Raw genomic sequence first — 19,770 nt, 5'->3', positions numbered from 1 at the left:
TGACCTGGGTAGGGGCAGAGAGGGAGGGAGGGAGGGAGAGAGAGAGAATCCCAAGCAGGCTCCACGCTCTTAGCATGAAGCCTGATGCAGAGCTCAATCCCATGAACCATGAGCTCATGATCTGAGCTGAATTCAGGAGTGGGAAGCTCAACTGACTGAGCCACTCAGGTGCCCCTACACTTTTTTTCTTCCTTCTTCTTCCATTTTAGTGTTAAGTTTGATATCATTTTTTATTTTTCCTTAATTCTTTTTCAACCTTTATAATCTATTTTCTATTTTCTTCTGTCTCTTCAGAACTCTTCCCAGTCTTTTCATCAGGCATATTTTCATGTTTTTAAAATCATCCAGTTTTATCCTTTCTGTTTGTTGAATTGTGATGTTACAAATATAAAGCTGCTATACCTATTACTATTTCAATTGCAATCTGATTTTCCCATGTTGAAGGCCACCTTTATTATGTCTAGGTCATGTTTTCACATCATTGGAACCATTAACCAATTTTGACAGAGGCAATATCTTTAGTATTTCTCTCCATCTTTTTTTATTTTAACATGTGTTAGCAGTTGAGATTACAAAAAAGGATAAACACAATTCCTCCCCTCAATCCATTTACATATAAAACTAACTGTAATGTAAGGTGGTGAATGATGCTTAGGGGCCTGAATAAAGTGCTATGAGTGGGAACATGGACAAGAATGGTATATATCTGCTTAATGTGTGAAGAGGTGATGGGGAAAGGAGTATAAATAAACATTATAGCATGGTTTACTTTGAAGTATGGATTGTGTTCTTCCAGAAAGAAGAGCAGTGGGTGGAAATGGTGGAAGGTAAGTTAAAGAAGAACCAGTATATTTGAAGGCATGGGGGCATATGTATTATGTGGCATTGTCAGATAATAAATAGATATTGCTGGATCATAGGGTACAAGAATGGATGTAAGAAAATGACATAGAAAATGAGGTTGGAAAGGCCCAGACTCCAGACAAGTTTGAATGCTTTATTAGGAGTCTGTGGTTCACCCAGAGGCAAAAGAGGACTCATGAAATACTATTATGACCAGGGTTGAGAGCAGATAGATTTTTATTGGAGGAGCAGAAACATTTGAAGGAGAGGATCTTGATGAGGCAGCGTGGCAGATCTAGTGATAACTGTTGAAAGAAGGGGCAGTGAGAAGAGAAAGAAGCAAATACATGGCAGATGTGTTAAATTAAAAATGAAATTGTGAAACATACTCCAAACCTTTGAAAAGTACTCAAAACTGTATGATTGGCATATAACTTCAAGATTTAGCAAGAAACATCTGTTGTTTTATCAGATTTCTTTTGAGCAGTAGATCATTACAAAAGCAACTGAAATCACTCACGTTGTCAGATTTCTCCCTTTCCCTCCCCAGAGAAAAACACTATTCTGAGGTTTTTAGGTAGATATCCTTCTTTTTCAAACTTTTACATTTCTACTACCTATATACTTATATTTAATATGTAATAATTATTGAGGGTTTTTGGAATTAAAAAAATTATTTCACTTTATATATTTGATTTTATAATTTTATTTTTTCATTCAATGTTATATTTTTGAGATTTTTCCATGGTGACAAATATATAGCTGATTCATTCACTTATTTTCCAATTAATTCATTCAATTGTATTAATTTACAAGAATTTACTTATATATGACCTCACTATGGACATATAGGTTATTTCCATTACCACAGGCATTAAAGAGAAAGAATTAACTAGATTTGGTGACATGTATTTTCTCATATGCTCAGTTCTATAAGACATTAATTTTCTCCATTTTGCAGATGGGAAAGGGCTCAGATGAAATGTTATTCAAGGTCACCAAGTTATTAGGTGACAGAACGTGAAATATTGTTTTTCAGATATTGTGGCCTATTTCATTATCCCATGTAGCTTCTTTAAAAAGTAATAGAAATAATCCTTATAAAATTTAAGAGCTAAAACAGAGATGAATTCAAAGAATGATGCAATCATAAACAGAGCTTATATTTGGGGTGCCTGGGTGGCTGAGTGGATTAAGTGTCCAACTCTTGCTTTGGCTCAGGTCATGATCTCACAGTTGGTGAGATTGAGCCCCACATTGAGTGCAGAGTCTGCTTGGGATTCTCTCTTTCTCTCTCTGCCCCTCCCCACTTTTGTGCACACACACTCTCTCAGAATAAATAAATATTAAAACAAACAAAAAACCCAGAGCCTACATTTAACATGAAGTCGCAGATGAAGTCTGGAGTCCCAACATCTACATTGAGATTGATGATCAACTTTAATCACTTGGACTCAACTTAATCACACTTGGACTCAAAAGAGACACTCAAGCTTTTTACAGAAGACCTATTATGTCCCCAAGCATTATTGTAGGTACTGTGGGTTTGTGAAGAAATATTATAGGTAGAGTGGTCCTATAGTTCATTTGTGAAGTTAAAATGAAACCCTATGAACAGAAAGGTACCCAGGTTGGAGGAGTCAAGAGTGATTTCATGAAGGAGGTAGAACTTGAATACAGACAACATTATGGCAACTTCTAAGTAGTTCACTCATGATGGACCCTGTTCAAGGGTCTCAGCCCCTCCAGGGAAGAAAAGGTTGAGTGGAACACGTTAAACTAGCACTTTATATCATAAGTTCATCCAAAAAAACATTTGTTCCAAGTAAGAGTATTTGCCTGAACAGTTAGAATAAGAACAAATGCTTTAGAAAACAGCCAAGCTTTCCAAGACACTGAGGTACATTAATTTGTTGATAGACAGTTGTCAGGGATGATTAATCATGGAGACTGAGGTAGCACTTACCAGCACGACAATAAAGGGAAGTCATCAGCTACGAAGGGCTCATCTTTCCTCCAACAATATCTACCATCACCCTGCCACGTGTTTTTGCCCAGGCTGTATCCTCAGTAAGTCACAGATAAATGAAAGAAAGCAGGAAATTGGAAAAAGGGGTGATCTTGGAGTCAGTAGACCTAGGTTCTAATACAGGCTCTAACACTAAGTAAATTTATGGTTTTGGTCAAGTAATTTAACATATTGGGGTATTTATTTTCTGATCTATAATGACTAGAGACTTTCCTAAATTGGAAATATTCACTTTATCAGTATGTCCCAAAGTTGACTTCACTGGTTTCAGTCTCTTTGACTTCACTGAATGTTTCCTTTTAGTTATATTCCTACTTTGTTTTTTTTCTTCAGACAAAATTTTCACTTTCCTGAATTTCTTTCTTTACTCTTATGATCAGTCTCTAACCCAAACAAGTACATTTTATTCACCCTTTCAGCAAATATTTATTTGCCTTTGTTATGTATCTGGAGTGATTCTGAATTTTTCATACATTGGGTTGAATAAGACAGATGTGATCCATAACTTCATGGGGCTTGCAGACCAGTTTGGAAGGATAAATTAAACAAATAATAATTTACCTTCATGGTAAGTACTATTAAGAAACAGTGTTCCTTGAGAGCAAATCAACTGCATTTGTATAAGATAGTTTATTTTTTGCCACTAAGAGAATGTGATTACTATATTAATAATTAATTATTGAAATATAATATATTTTATGATATGGAAGTTTGATGCTCCCTATTGGTCAACAGTATTTTATTTTCTCATTCATTCATTCATTCATCATGTCTCAGGCGTTCGTTGAGTGCTGTTATGGGCAAGTGAAATAAAGAGAAGTAAACTTAGCATTGCTGATTACTTAACATAGCCATATGATTAAGATACATTAATTATTTTACTAATTGCTGTTTCATAAATGAATACTGAAGCTCAAAGACTTTAAGCAACTTGCCCAAGATCAACCTATTAGTCGTGAGCATGTTTTTTTTTTGTTTGTTTTTGTTTTTGTTTTTGTTTTTTGAGAGAGTGTGAGCAGGGGAGAGGGGCAGAGGGCTTGAGAGAGGGAGAGAGAGAGAGAGCATGGAGCCCATTGCAGGGATCGATCCCATTACCCTGGGATAATGACTTGAGTTGAAATCAAGAGTTGAACTCCTAAACTGAGCACCCAGGTGCCCCCAGTTGTTGAACATTTGTATAAATATTCGAAATCAAAATCCAAAACCCACATTCTTTCTACTAAGCCATGCTGTATCTCTAAATAAAATAATTATACTATAATGTGATTAGTTTTTTAGAGATTTCATAAAATTATTTCCACATTATGATTCATTTCATAGTTTTAAGCTTTTCACATCAAGTATAAAGTATACTAAGGCAGTGTTGCTTGAATTACTTGTGCTGAAGTTTAAGCTTTTATCTTTTTTTCTATAAAAAATATTTATTTAAGTAATCTCTACACCCAATAATCTCAGGGTCATGAGATCAAGAATCACATGCTCCTCTGAATGTACCAGCCAGGCGCCCCTCAATTTTTTTCTTTAATGGACTAACACTTTTATAAAATACACAATTAGAAAACTGGGTATCACTCTAATATCAAATATCTAGAGAAATTTCTAAATACTCAGAAATTTTGGTATATGATATTAATTGATAACATACAGTTCATAGACCAGCCCCACTCTGCAGACATTTTCTACTGCTTCAGGAAGTCCAACTATGAATAAGTCATAATTCCTTCTTTCAAGAAGCTCATAGTTGAATGGGTGAATTAGGATTGTTCTCAGTTTACTATAAACAAGTGACAGTAAACTAAGTGCTACTACTAATAAAGCAAGATTCTGTGGATGTGGTTAACATTTCAGTAATATTAAAGATGAGTATGTTCCCAGAGGTGGGGACTGGGATGGAAGAGAAGGAGGGTCTGTGTGTCACATGAAGTTTTACAGACTTGGAAGGGATTGCAATAGTGATTAGTTCTGTGTGACTGGGGCCAGATTGTATTAGTTTGGGACCCAAAATCAAAAGCTTTGGCTCATGTTGACTATCTTATAGCTCATGAGTAATTGCAGCACCAACCCTGGGAGGAAGCAGAGGGTATCAAATGCAGAGACAACTTGGTGGTAGAGAGCAGCTCCACACGACAGCCACTGATTTTTCTGGGTAATCACATTCGAGAGGCCATGAGCATATTAGGTCAGTTCTAATGCTAAAGTAGAAACAGGCTTTCATAATTGTGGCCATCTCTCCTAATATATTAACATAATTATCATCATTTACATTTTCTCCTATTGTCCTTCTTCAGGTAGCTGTGCCAACAACGCCAATGGATGGAGTGAATCGCTCTGTGGTGTCAGAGTTTGTGTTCCTGGGACTCACCGATTCCTGGGAGATCCAACTTCTCCTCTTGGTGTTCTCCTCCACGTTTTATGTGGCAAGCGTGATGGGAAACTCCCTCATAATGCTCACTGTGATTTCTGACCCTCACTTACACTCCCCCATGTATTTTCTGTTGGCCAACCTCTCCTTCATTGACCTGGGAGTTTCTTGTGTCATTTCTCCGAAGATGATTTATGACCTTTTCAGAAAGCGTAAAGTCATCTCCTTTGGTGGCTGCATCACTCAAATCTTCTTCATCCACGTCATTGGTGGCGTGGAGATGGTGCTGCTCATCGCCATGGCCTTTGACAGATATGTTGCCATATGTAAGCCTCTCCACTATCTGACCATCATGAGCCCAAGAATGTGCCTCTTCTTTTTAGTGGCTGCCTGGATGACTGGCCTCATCCACTCCATGGTTCAACTGGCGTTTGTGGTAAACTTACCCTTCTGTGGTCCTAATGTGTTGGACAGCTTTTACTGTGACCTTCCTCGGTTCATCAAACTTGCCTGCACAGACACCGGCCGACTAGAGTTTATGGTCACAGCCAATAGTGGATTCATCTCTGTTGGCTCCTTCCTCATACTGATCATTTCCTATATCATCATCATTCTCACTGTTCAGAAACACTCTTCGGCTGGTTCATCCAGGGCTCTGTCCACACTGTCAGCTCACATCACTGTGGTATTCTTGTTCTTTGGTCCTTTGATTTTTTTTTATACATGGCCATCTCCCTCCATACACCTGGATAAGTTTCTGGCCATCTTTGATGCTATTCTCACTCCTTTCCTAAATCCGGTCATCTATACATTCAGGAACCAAGAAGTGCAGGTGGCAATGAGGAGAGTATGCAGACAGCTAGTGAATTACAGGAAGATCTCTTAAGGAATGTCTGCTGTTGTGAAGAGCCCTTGTTGATTACTGATGTCCATTATTGATGGTCAAACTCAGGGAGAAGCTCTTGTTTGTCTTACCTTGCTTTGATTATACACACTGGTACTGAGTCTATTTTTCTCTTTCACTCAGGAGGGAGGGACATTTACTTTTGAAAAAGAGATAGTTACACAGGAAGTATTTTTAAAACAATGATTATAGTAATCTCAAATCTAAATTCCTAAGGAATAAGATTTATATGAAGTAATTTTTAGAAATATAAGGAGGCATACTTCCTTAAGGCCTTCACAACAGGGGGAGTTATTTCCCAATCCACCTTAATTTAGTATGACTTCATCTTAACTATATCTGCAGGGACTATTTCCAAACACAGTCACATGCACAGGTATTGGTGGTTAGGCTTTCAACTTACATATTTGGTGGACACAAAACAACCCACAATAGCGGGATAGGTAGTAGAGGTTCTGAGAATGAGAATGGTTATAGCATAGCCACTTATTAATCAGAACAAAAATGTATTTAAAATAAACAGTAGAAAGAATTTAAGCTCTTTCATTGGCAACTATGTTTTTAAAAATGATGGAGCATCTAAAGTCAATGTAAGAAACAAAAATCAGAGAAAGACTAATACCATATGATTTCACTCATTCATGGAATTTAAGAAATAAAACACATGAATATAGGGGAAAGAACAAAAAAGGAGAGAAGGAAGGAAACCATAAGAGACTCTTAACTTTAGAAAACAAACTGAGGGTTGATGGAGGAAAGTGGGTGGGGAATGCGCTAAATGGGTGATGGGTATCAATGAGGACCCTTGTCATGTTGAGCACTTGGTGTTATATGTAAGTGATGAATCACTAAATCCTACTCCTAAAACAAATTTTACCATTCATGTTAACTAACTAGAATTTTAATAAAAACTTGAAAAAAACCCAAAAGACAAGACACAAAAAGTTATTATTATGAGCTAAAGGATCTCTGCTAAATTGGAAGATTACACAGAAGGTAAAGAATAACATTTACTGCCTTTAGTCAAGAGTAGAATGAATATACCAAAAGAAATTTATCAGGTCCATGTAACAGAGAGAAACCAAGTCTAGCCATGTTTCAATATAGTACTTGGTCATAAAGCATTCCTGTTTTAAAAAACAAACTATTTAAAGCTGAGCTTTGCAAGTTGCCAAAATATTAACATATATCATTGTTTATTTTCAGTCTCATTATTTAAAAAATATATGAAACCAAGGCAAATAGAATTTACTTCCTGAATCTTCTACGGTTTTTTTTTTTAATCTACATTGGGTTGTGTCTTCCTCTTTCAGATTCTGGAATAACCAGACATTCTATCTTAGAATAAATTTATCCATTTCCCCCATTGGATAAACAAAACCAGATCCTATTACCTTGCAAATCAACCATATTTTTTGGCTATGATTACTTCTCATACAAGTCTTTTAAAAAATGTTTACTTATTTTGAGGGAGAGCATGTGTGCAAGCAGGGTAGGGGCAGAGAGAGAGAGAGAGAGAGACAGAGACAGAGAGACAGAGAGACAGAGAATTGCAAGCAGGCTTCGCGTTGTCAGTGCAGAGCCCGATGTGAGGTTCATTCTTATGAATCATGAGATCATGTCCTGAGCCAAAATCAAGAGTCAGATGCTTATCCAACTGAGCCATCCAGACATCCCATACTTCTCATACAGTCTTAATCATCTATTTTATGACTTTAATTAACTTTGGTTTCACAGACAGTATTCTACTAAAAAAAACCCAGAGCCTGACAGTAGTTTAAGTGGGAAAAACTGGTTTTAACAAGGAACATTTAAAATAGAGGAAAAGAGACCTCAGTATAGAACCAGACTCACCTTCCAAAACAATGAGAACAAGTGGGGATTTATAGCCGAAGAACAGATGTGGAGGGGTGGTTGGTGGACAGAAATTACTAAGAGGAGATATTAAGCATAGGGAGACTTCTTGTTAAACTGACCTAACAGGATTCTTGCTAGAGGCAAGCCAGAGTGATAAGATATTGAGAGTAGGGGTTTAGAAATTTGACTAGCTATCAAAGGTGAGGAGTTTTCTCTAAACTAACTTACCAGGATTCTAGTTATAATTGGCCTGTGCAAGCCCAGCAAGGATGGGCTCCAGGTTGAAGCCTAATGGAGAAGAGTGCTCTGAGGAGCCTGACTAAAATTTGATCAATGAGATGAGTCTGTTAACTTGTGGGTAACTGACAATTCTCTGTCATATATTATTATTATGTTAGTAGACTAATAAGGCTCAGGAATGCTCAAAATCTAATCTCCTATTGTCCTAAGCATCCAGTTACACATTGTTAAAGGTAATAAACATTATTCTTAGGGTAGTAAAAATGAACACATTTACTAACATGATCCAAAGATATACCCTTATAAAGGTATAAGTAAAGCAACACACACACACACACACACACCCCATGACAAATGTTTTAATAATCTCATTTAAAAATTACCCAATGAATACCCACTAATTACTTTACTAACACTAAACCAAAATCTTAAAACAACTAAGGATCTTAGAAATTATATTTCAGGGGCGCCTGGGTGGCTCAGTCGGTTGAGCGCCCGACTTCGGCTCAGGTCATGATCTCGCGGTCCGTGGGTTCGAGCCCCGCGTTGGGCTCTGTGCTGACAGCTAAGAGCCTGGAGCCTGTTTCAGATTCTGTGTCTCCCTCTTTCTCTGACCCTCCCCTGTTCATGCTCTCTCTCTCTCTCTCTGTCTCAAAAGTAAATAAACGTTAAAAAAATTAAAAAAAAAAAGAAATTATATTTCAGTAGACTCATTATAAAACTGTATTCCCAAATGACTGAACAACTGATTTTACATTTCCAATAATTTTAAATGCTTCCTTTATGCTTCATTCTGATAAAATCACAAAAGACCACAGCTATTTAAAAAGCATCTTATCAAACCAGTATGTGTTCAAAAATTTATTTTGATTATTTGTATTTGGATTCTCATATAAAAATGGTCTGAGATACAAAAAAGTGTTCAGAGTCATAATTTCTATGAGAATTTTTCTCTGAAAAACATGGCATATATGAAACAGTAGAAAAGTAGAAATTCAGCTGTATTTATCTTTTTGGGATTTGGGGAATAGTAGACTTAAGACACCACTTATTAATCTCCACAAGCAATACTAACATAACTCTTTTAGAAGGCATTTATATTTAACTTATTAACATATCCTTCAAGTAGAAAAATATTTCACAATCATAAAATGAGAGGAAAAGGCTCCTCAATTACAGAAACATAGTCACATATAAAACTACTGGGTCAGTTCTATAATTTCAGCTATTGATCAAGGCTCAGGTTTACTAAAAAATTAAAAGCATAAGTTGATACACAAAATCTCATACTATATATCTAATGGAACTTTTTTTCTATTTCTACTGGAAATGAGAAAAATTCTACATCCAATGGAAACAAGACTAACAGATTGAAAAAAAATGGAGATAAACAAATTTTTTAAAAAAAGCCAACTAACAAACCAAATTTTATCTTTCATCTCTCATCTGGTAGAGAATAGGTCCTTACTATCCCAGTAGAGATTACCAGATGATCAGATCATGAAACTAAATTCCCATTCTCTGTTGTAACCAACGAAAAATAATCTATCAACCCTCTACAAACAAGGATTGGAACCAAATTTGGCCAAGAAACAACAATAAACAAATAAAAACTACCAAAGCAGAAAAGCAAAACAAAGATCAGAGTGTCAGTGAAGGTAATGTTTCAGTGCTGGTTGGGATTCATTATACAAATCAAGAAGAGATATACCTGGCTTAAACATCCCATGGGGAGCATTCCTTGGGAACCACTTTATTGGTTCCAGAAAGTGAGTCCACTTGGATGTCTTAATGGAACCTTGAGAGTGGTCAAAGTACAATTTTTAAAAAGTTAAAAACGTAACTCATATAAAGTGATGTGTGTCAATTATTTATAGAAGTTACTAATGAGGGAACCACAAGGGGGTAAACTGGTTCCAATCAGGTTTTGATAGAATCCATTTCTGACAGACTGCATCCACTGTCAATGATCCTTAAGGTCTTGATTTCATCAGTTCCATGATTCTGATTTGTGCTGGTGTTATATAAATGAGCTGAGGCACTGTGACCACTTCAGCTCTTTTAAGAGACAAACCCGAGGGAAAAAGCTAGAGTCAGATTACCTCTTATTTACAAAACATTTTTAAGTTAAATTTTCCTCATTTACTCCATTTTAATATGGAATTTTCTCCTGGTGAGCCCCTAACTGATGTAAGTATTTGATATACAAGACATAGAAGCAGTTTACATTTTAAAATATTTTAAAAGTTTAAAATAAAGTAACATTATCAATAATACTGAACTTCATTATTAATTAGGGAAATTCAAATTAAATAGATTCTCTAGGCTGAAAGCCCATATGTGGTGTGGGACATATGTAGGAATTTCCCCAGCTTTGTGGCACAAAGATTCCAGTCTTAAAATCTGGAAACAAGGTCCAAGTGATAGGGAAGTTAGAATGTAGGCTTATTGGCTAAGATGTTGGTACATTTTTCTGGGTTCATAAAGGATCCAAGCCCTATAATGATAACACCCAATGCTTCTCTGATCTGGTATTTCCACTCCTTATGGGTCATGAGTCCACCAACCCAGCAGAAAGGATGGCATCAATAAACTCTGTGCATTGTTAATATAATTTATCCTTTTCCTAATTGATAAGTCTCTCATATTACTAAATATCTGAACATATTCTTTCTGTTCATCAATTAAATAGTTGTGGTCTTAGGACTTCCACATGGTCAAGGAACCCAACAGTATATATTAAAAGTGAAACTGTGCATAAAATATTTCCTTGAAACTCCATTTCTCATTACTTATCCTTTGGAACCACTTGGACACATATATAAGAACATACATAACAATATTTGTTATTACTTTGTAAAAACAAACATTTGGTAAAACCCAGATGTTCACATATGTGAAAATGTTAAACTGTGTGATAGCTATTCTCTAATTGTCTTTGCATATCTAATTTTCATTCTGTCAACTCTGCTCTGTGCCCTGTAAAACTGAACTTTAGGGACTGCATTAACCAGTGGCCGTGCCCTTTGGCTTCTGCTAATGGAGGCTATTGCCAGGATGCTAATAGCTAATGGAGGCTACTGCCAGGATGTGGAGGACATGAAGAGTGAAACCAGGGTTTCCCTCAGTTTCCTCCCTTCTGAACTTTGTGTCGACAATTACTGCATTCCTTCACCAAAGCTGTCAGCTCTTGTTGGTGGCCTTATTCTATTGCTATAGCTCTTTCTCTGGTTTATGGTAGTGTTCCCGCCCATTGCCTATCAGCTTTAGGGATAGCAATGGCATCCTAGAGTTACAAGTCCTGGATACTTTAACATTTTTTGCTAGTTTTCTTTAATACTGCTGACTCCCTTGTACATTATATTTTCCCCATTTATTCCACTTGAGTGAGACATTTTTTCTTGGTGGAACCCTAATACAAGTAGCTGTATAAAGAGAAGTCCCAGGAAACAGCCTCTCACAGTGGGATATGGGGAATGGTTGGCTCACATAGAGGACTACCTGTATATCTTGTCAGGGGGATATGGGACTTTTTTATTAAATTTTTTTAATGTTTATTTTTGAGAGAGAAAGAGAGAGAGAGAGAGAGAGAGAGAGCGAGCAGGGGAGGGGCAGAGAGAGGGAGAAACAGAGTCAGAAACAGAAACCGAGATGTCAGCACAGAGCCTAACATGGGGCCCGACACATGAAATCACGAGATCATGACCTGAGCTAAAGTCAGATACTTAACCGACTGAGCTACCCAGCCTCCCCTATGGGATTTTGATCATATGTGACATATACCCCCAGACAAGGAAGATATATTTACTCAATTTATCAATTACATATTTACTCAAATTATCACTTGTGCTTGAATGAAATGAAGTTAAGTGAAAGGCAAAGCTATAATCCATATACAAGCAAATGTCACAGTCACTTGAAATTTCACAGTCACTTGATTTCCCAACTCCTTACCCTTTTTCCTCAAAGAGAAATATCTTCATTGAAGATTGAGTGAACAGTATTTCCTTGAATAAAAATAAATTTTTGGCTTTACCTGGAACTGTTGTGTCTAAGACCATTACAAGAGTTAGGTTCCAAAATATTCTGAGAGACAAATACAAGGACTGTTCTGATAATATATAGTTTTGCACTAAAAGAATGGTAGGATCTTGCCAATATTGGCAAAAGTCTGGGGAACATGTACGTGAGTGAATTCTAAGATTATTAGGCTGAAAAAGACAAAATGTGAGACAAAATCAGGTAGAGTTTATTTACAGATGTACTCTCTTAGTATTCAGATATTAATGTATTGACATACCTGGAGTGTTGTAAATGGACTGCTAGATTTGGTTCATTAAAGCCTATACGTAATGAAGACACTTTCACATAAAAGCCAGTAGAGGATATCCATTTTAGTAAAGACTCTTAATTATTAGTTGGATTAGATACCCATCCAGTGGATTTCAGCTAGCCTCTGCCTCTAACCACTCCAGTGGCTGCTCACTGGGCTCATGTGCAAAATGGTTATGGTAACAGAAATGGAGGCTATGCATGGATTCACTTCCACGGACCTCCCTTCAACAAAGCGATCTATCTTACTACCATTGTTGGGTCCCAACCTGCCAATGGCTGATATCAATTTGGCACCATTCCTTGGGGGGATTAGCTAGTTGCCTGGTGGCACACTGAATACATTGGATTTCTTTTTATCGTGGACGCAGTGATTTATCCTAGCAGGAATAGATACATATTTCACAATGGATTTGACTTATTAGTCTGTTGTCATGGCTTCATACTCTGTCAACCTAGCTAAAGCAGAACTGTGTTTCCAGAATTCCCTTCCAGGTATGTTTCCGTGTTAGAGTTCACCACAAGAAAACTTTGAGATTTGGAAAGTGGAAAGTAGACATCTTTGGTCTAAAGGATGGTATAGGGTGAGTAACATTATAGCTCACACATGTTGCTGGCTTACCTTGCTAGTGTGGGACAATAACCTAGGCCTGTGGCTCCTTTAGCTCCTACTGGATCTCCATCTTCAGTTTCTCCAAGTCCTGGGCCATATGAAAATGAATCTTTATAATGAAGGGCATCAGTTTATTCAGGTCACCTGCATCATCAAAATTGGAAACAGTGAGAGACAGGGTCCAAGTTTGTCCTTGATATTCCTCACATCCTGTTCATTTTCCCTTTCAGACTGCTGTTTCTGCCGGCTTCAGGCCCAGCATGACATTCAGTGGCAACAAATTTCCCTTAGCAGTAAATTAAGACTGCTTAGCAGTTTTCACATTGCATAAATGTCTAATCCCCATAGAAAATACCCTATTGTATTTTTGAGAGACAGAGAGAAAGAAAGAGCATGAGTGGGGGAAGGGTAGAGAGAGATAGAATGAGAGTCCCAAGCAGGCTCTGTGCTGTCAGTGCAGAGCCCCATGTAGGGTTTGATCCCATTAACTCTGATATCATGACCTGAGCTGAAATCAAGAGTCAGACACTTATGCGACTGAACCACCCAGGCACCCCAAGAAATCCCTTATTTTAAATCACTCATAGTGGTTCCACTTCTCTGATCAAACTCTTGAGTGATACATTCTCAACATGTCTGACAGCCTAGTCATTTGCAGATTTATAGCATGCCTTATTATTACTATATCTATACAACACTGCATCTTAACCCAGGAACACATGTTAGAGCAAATGAAGTGTAATACTAAACTCACATACATATGGAACTTGTCAGTCTACCTACAAGCTCCATCACTGCTAGAGGAGTGGAATGACCTGCTGTGGTGCAGTTACCATGCTGGTTGGGGCACCACTCCTTTGAACGATAACACTGCTGAACTACAGGATGTCTCAACAGCCTGTGGTAAGTGATAGAAGCAGTTATTTTCACAGCTGCTTTTGGGTCACCCTCTTCTCCAGCTACAGATTTTAGTTGTAGTCTTAGAAACCATTTCTTTCCTATCTTCTGTAGCCCCAGGGATGATAAGAGCTCACTGCTCTTGCCAGCCCTGGGTGCCTTTACAGTGTTGGTTCTTCTAACTCTGCCTTGTATAGAATCCTGTAGTCAACTCGCTTCAACCATCAATTTTAATGTGACATCTCTTCCTGTCTGGACTTTGATCAATACCCTGAAATAGATATAAAACACTGAAAAGAAATGAACTAGAGCCTATGTATTTACATGGGTAAATATAAATGTAGAGCATAGAAAAAGCCTGGAAGTATCATTTGCTTATAAGAAAAATTACTATCTTATTAACTAACATACACTTTCTTCCTAGCTAAATTAAGTAGACGATTACATTGTTTAGGATTGTTCTGTTTCAGACTACTCTAGGGCTTAAGGATCATGTTTATAGGCTGATTACAGGCTCATTGCATACAGCATATGCTATCTGTCTTCATAGATACTTAAAAGGGAGTTTGTGGGTCATGGACACGAATGGCCTTTGGTGAGACACTGAAAGAGAGGTTAATATTTCAGCTTTTGTCTAATTTTATCCCTAATGGTTTAGTTTTGCTCAATTCAACATATACTTAAACTGGCTAAGCACCAGAGAGTATACAAGGCACTGGAGATATAGAGAAAAATAGGGAAGTATCCCTGCCAGTGAGGAGCTTCTCTTCTGTGGGACACAGAGAAAGAGTTTTGATGTTATGAGGTACGTACAGTGATGAAGGGATGTCTTCCCAGGCAGCCTCAACCCCTACCACCCATTCACTCCTTTCTTAGTCTCTCCCCAAATGGTACATTGCCTGGGAAATCTGCCCAGATCCCCCCAGGTAGGTTTAGGGCTTCTTTCTTCTAGGTTAGTATCCACTGCATTGAACGTACATTAGTATAGCTATTATCCAGATTAGATTAAATTGCCTTGTTTGCACGTGTGTGTCTCCTCATTGGGCTCCAAGCACCTTGTTGAGGAATTGGCACATGAGTAGTTGTGAAAAAATAGGTTCAATGAATAAAATTGCTTAAATCCTGGCATTCAAGAGACTTGGAATCTAGCAATTTTTTCCCCCTCAAATAGCTTTAGACGTTCATTTTGGAATGGCACCTGTTTGGCTCTGTGGGTTAAGTGCCTGACTTTGGCTCAGGGCATGATCTCACAGTTTGTGGGTTCGAGGCCCACATCAGGCTCTGTGCTGACAGTGTGGAGCCTGCTTGGGAATTTTTGTCTCCCTCTCTCTGTCCTTCCTCTGCTCTTGTGCTGTCTCTCTAAAATAAATAAATAAATAAGCATTTTTTAAAAAGAAAGACAGAATTGGGGGCACCTGGATGGCTCAGTCAGATAAGCAGCCAAATTTGGCTCAGGTCATGATCTCAAGGTCTGTGAGTTTGAGACCTGCTTCGGGCTCTGTGATGCCAGTTCAGATCCCAAAGCCTGTTTCGGATTCTGTGTCTCCCTCACTCTCTGCCGCTCCCACGTTCATGCTGTCTCTCTCTCTCTCTCTCTCTCTCTCTCTCTCTCTCCCTTTTCCCCCCAAATAAATAAACATTAATAAAAATTTTAAAAATTGAAATGTTGCCATTTGCAATGACGTGGATGGAGCTAGAGTGTATTACGTTTTGCAAAACAAGTTAGAGAAAGACAAATACCGTATAATTTCACTTATATGTGGAAGAAACAACACAGATGAATATATGAGAAGGGGAAAAAAAGGAGAGAGGGAAGGAAACCATAAGAGACTCTTAACTATAGAGAACAAACTGAGGTTGACAGGGGAGACGTCCACAGGGCAGTATTAAGGAGGGGACTTGTGATGAACACTGGGTGTCATAAGTGATGAATCACTTTTGTTAATGTTTAATTTTGAGTGAGTGAGTGAGAGACAGAGAGAGAGACAGACAGACAGACAGACACAGACAGACTGGGAGAGGGGCAGAGAGAGGGAGACAGAGATTCCAAAGCTGAGATTCCCATGCTGACAGCAGGGAGCCCTAGGCTGGGGGCTGGAACTCAGGGACCCTGAGATCCTGATTCCAGCCGACCACCAGGGGACAAATGACTGAACCACCCAGGCGCCCTGAATCACTAAGTTTTATAGAGAATTCTATCACATATGTCCACTGACTAGAATTTAAATAAAAACCTGAAATAGCAAAATAAAAGAAACGCAAATACAAACAGTTTTATGGGACCGCAGACGAAAGCGTTGTGAACCAGTGCAGGCGATGTGGAGTTGTTCAGAGCGGCAGTCCCAAGAATTGGGGCTCCAGCCGAGTGTATAAGCCATCTGTGAGACAGTGGTGAGCTGTGGGGAGGCCGAGGGAGAGAGCCAAGAGGGGCGCACCTGCTGACATTCCCGCGGAACAGGAGAGCACGAGAACGCACCCACCATAAGCCTTTACACCTGCGCGCGACCTGAAGCGCGCCCCTCAGGTGGAAGCTCCAGGGCGAGCAAATAGGTCTTTTTTCCCAGAAAGCCTGGGGTGTGTCAGCCTGCGCAGCCTGCTAAGAACTACCGTCCCGTGGGATCCCAGAACACAAGCCTCTGTGGTCATCAGAGCCAGGAGGAGGGCAAGGGCATCCCCGGGGCAGCGGCCGCCAAACCCAGCACCCGAGTTGCAAGAACAAGCTCCCTCCGCAGAAGCAGCTGGTGCGCGGGCGCTAAGGACGCCCGCCAGCCTCCGCGCCAGAGGGTGGCTGCAGCAAGCCTCCAAACGTGTGTCAGATCCAAGTCTGCGCCTCCGGCTGTTGCTCGAGTCCACAAAAAGCAAAAGCTTCTCCTACACAAAGTTCAGCTGTCCCTGCATCTGCTGCCTCCACACTGGGCCCTGAGGCGGTGAGTCCAAGGGCAGGGGCCCTTTTAGAGCTGTTGTTCAGGCCACTCTAACCTTGTGGGTCTCGTGGATGCCAGCTTTGGCGTTTTCCAAAGCTACATGTTTTGGGGGCTTCGCAGGTGCCGGTCTTCAAAGTTGGTGCTGATGGATGTGGGGTTCAAACGCTCAGCGCCTCAGGGAAGAGCTCAGGGTTTTGAGTTCCTTCTCTTGCTGTGCTGGGGTTGGGGTTTATGGCTACATCGTGTCCCAACCTCTGTGACCTGTTTAGACGCGGGCCTTCTCATGTTGTCGTCGGCGTGGCTCAGCCAGTTTTTAGGGTTGTTTTCAGATGCAGTGGTTCCATAGGTAATGTAGATAAGGTGTGTTTGTGGGAGGAGGTGCGTTCAGGAACCGTCTATGTCACCATCTTGAATTGGAATGGGGCGACGACCATCTTTCTATATAGAACTGAGTTTTCACTCCCTTCCTCCTTCCTGGTGGGTCTATTTTGTTCTCACTGAAATGGGTGACATTCTTTCCTGGAAGAAAAAAAAAAGGAACTTTTGTGTTAAAGATGTAGAAATCAAAGATGACATTAACCCATACTTTTCAGTTCCCAATTAACCATGCCAATAATACATTACACACATATTAGATAATGATGTAACTAAGTTTGTTTCTCAGGATAACCATAGCACTGATCTCAGGCTATCCTGTCCTATGACTGGTATGTTGGTTAAGGTCATGCTTTATTCTCAGGAGCTCACATCTCCCTTGCACTTGTTCCGCATTGTTATGCCTTTTGGTTATGGGTAGAAAGCAGCAATCATCGCTAAGAGCTGTGGTTACTTACACATTGTAATTCACAATTCTTTCATGCTTTGTTCCATATGTTAAAAAAGTATGTTCTCAACCTTCTTTTCAGTCAGAGATGAGGTGCCGGCAAACGTCTTGTGTAAAGAGAGATAAGACAAAGAACTCCCTAAAAGCCTGAGATATAAGGGGAGCCGTCTACATTTCTTTCTAGGTCAAACATTATGAACTTTGTTTAAACCAAAAGCCTGATTTATGGCCCGCCAAGAAAACATGGTACACCTGCTTTGTAAGTGAGTAGCCTAAAGGAACACCGTCTTGTCTGTCCGATACTGATGAATGTTCCTCCTCCCTGCACTCGTTGACATTAAAACTGTGTCTATGCTAATCTGTAATCTTTTCATTTTTTATGAGATGTAGCCAAGTAGAGAACCCTATGAAAACACTTCAGTCTCTGGAGCACTTTCTTCCCTGTGAAGAGCATGTTTCTTGGGCAGCTGTCCTAAGTTGGGCTTGAATAAAAGTCTCTTTCTTAATTTTAGAGATGCTAAAAGCCTTGTTCATTATGTGTCAACAAGGGCCAGCTTGTAAATAGTTTGAGATTTATGGGCTCTAGGATTAATTTGTTGCAGTCATTCAATTCTGCAGTGGTAGTATTGAAATAGCTGTAGACTTCACATAAACAAATAGGCATTGGTGAGTTCCAACAAAACTTTATGAAAAAAAAAAAACCATGAGGCAGGCCATATTTGGGGTGCCCAGTATGTAGATTTGCCTATTCCCCCAAATAGCACAGTCTTTGTTTTAGTACAAGTCTAAAACCAAAGGCAGTATAGCATTGCACAAAATTTGCAGTTGCAATTCAGAGATTTTAGCCCCAACAGCACCAACTCTCTTGCTATGTTTTCTTCCCGAAATCCCTTAACCTCTGTGAATTTGTTTCTTCAAAGGTTGCACCAGAACTCACAGGTTATGGTTATGACTAATTGAGCTGCTATTTGAAAAGGCTGTATCAACTAACAAAGTAGCCTGGGCTCCTTTCCTGATGTGTAACCATTTGACTGGAGTCTATCGGGTTAAAAATAAAATTTGTTTTATCTTCTTTTTTTAAGTTTATTTTAAGAGAAAGAGCAAGAGTGTGCAAGCGAGCTGGGGAGGGGAAGAGAGAGAGAGAGAGAATATCCTAAGCAGGCTCTGAGTTAATGGAGCAAAGCAGGAAGCAGGGCTCGATCTCAGCAACTGTGAGATCATGACCTGAGTCAAAATTAAGAGCCAGACACTCAGTCGACTGAGCCCCCATGTGTCCCTAAAATTTGTTTTATCTTCTAGTTCACATTAAATTTATCTTCTGATTCTCTGTCTTACACACACACACACACACACACACACACATACATGCACATCTACACGCAAATATATTGTGATGCATTTTTATTACCTTAGTCTTTTCAGAGTATTGTGGTATATACTTTAATTGCTTTGTGTTAAATGTGAAATTGAAGATTTGGTAGGTTACTTCCTTCTTGAGTTCAGTGGTGAAAATAACAATGGTGAATATTTCCAGATAGTATATATATACATAAATAGAATATTTAACATAGTATATATGTCAGGCACTGCTCTTAACTCTGCCTGCTTTAACTCATTTAGTCTTGGCAACAATCCTTGAGATAGATGGTGCTGTCATTCCTCTTTTACAGATTGGGAGTTGGAAGCCCTGAGAGGTTAAAAGACTTCTCTAATGTTGGTAAATGGTAGATTTGAATTTAAATCTAAGCTCTGGTTCCAGCGTCTGGAATTTTAATCATTATGCTTTTTGTTCTTTTTATAAAATTGATATAATGTTGATCGCTGGAAAGTTTTAGTTTGTAGTTTAGTTTCTTCACTTGGGACTAATTTGTCTATGGTTTCTCCCTGTATTTGTGTCAGTTGCTTGTTGATGACAAAAGAAATTTGAATTAATATGTTATATACAT

At 38.9% G+C, this 19,770-nt stretch overlaps 1 protein-coding gene across 1 annotated transcript; it reads left to right on the top strand.

Annotated features, from left to right (window-relative positions):
* Window positions 1-5,181: 5,181 nt before the first annotated feature.
* Window positions 5,182-6,120, top strand: LOC125909012 (olfactory receptor 4F3/4F16/4F29-like). The gene has a single exon (XM_049611950.1). The coding sequence runs from the start codon at window positions 5,182-5,184 to the stop codon at window positions 6,118-6,120; it is 939 nt and encodes a 312-aa protein (XP_049467907.1).
* Window positions 6,121-19,770: the final 13,650 nt, after the last annotated feature.

The sequence above is a fragment of the Panthera uncia genome, assembly GCF_023721935.1.
Source record: "Panthera uncia isolate 11264 chromosome B3 unlocalized genomic scaffold, Puncia_PCG_1.0 HiC_scaffold_1, whole genome shotgun sequence".
Lineage (NCBI taxonomy): Eukaryota > Metazoa > Chordata > Mammalia > Carnivora > Felidae > Panthera > Panthera uncia.
Note: the sequence above shows the minus strand (reverse complement) of the source record. Positions and strands in the feature narration are given on the sequence as shown.

Coding starts and splice junctions, on each gene's coding strand:
- LOC125909012 (XM_049611950.1), top strand. CDS start 5,182: ATGGATGGAGTGAATCGCTCTGTGGTGTCAGAGTTTGTGTTCCTGGGA.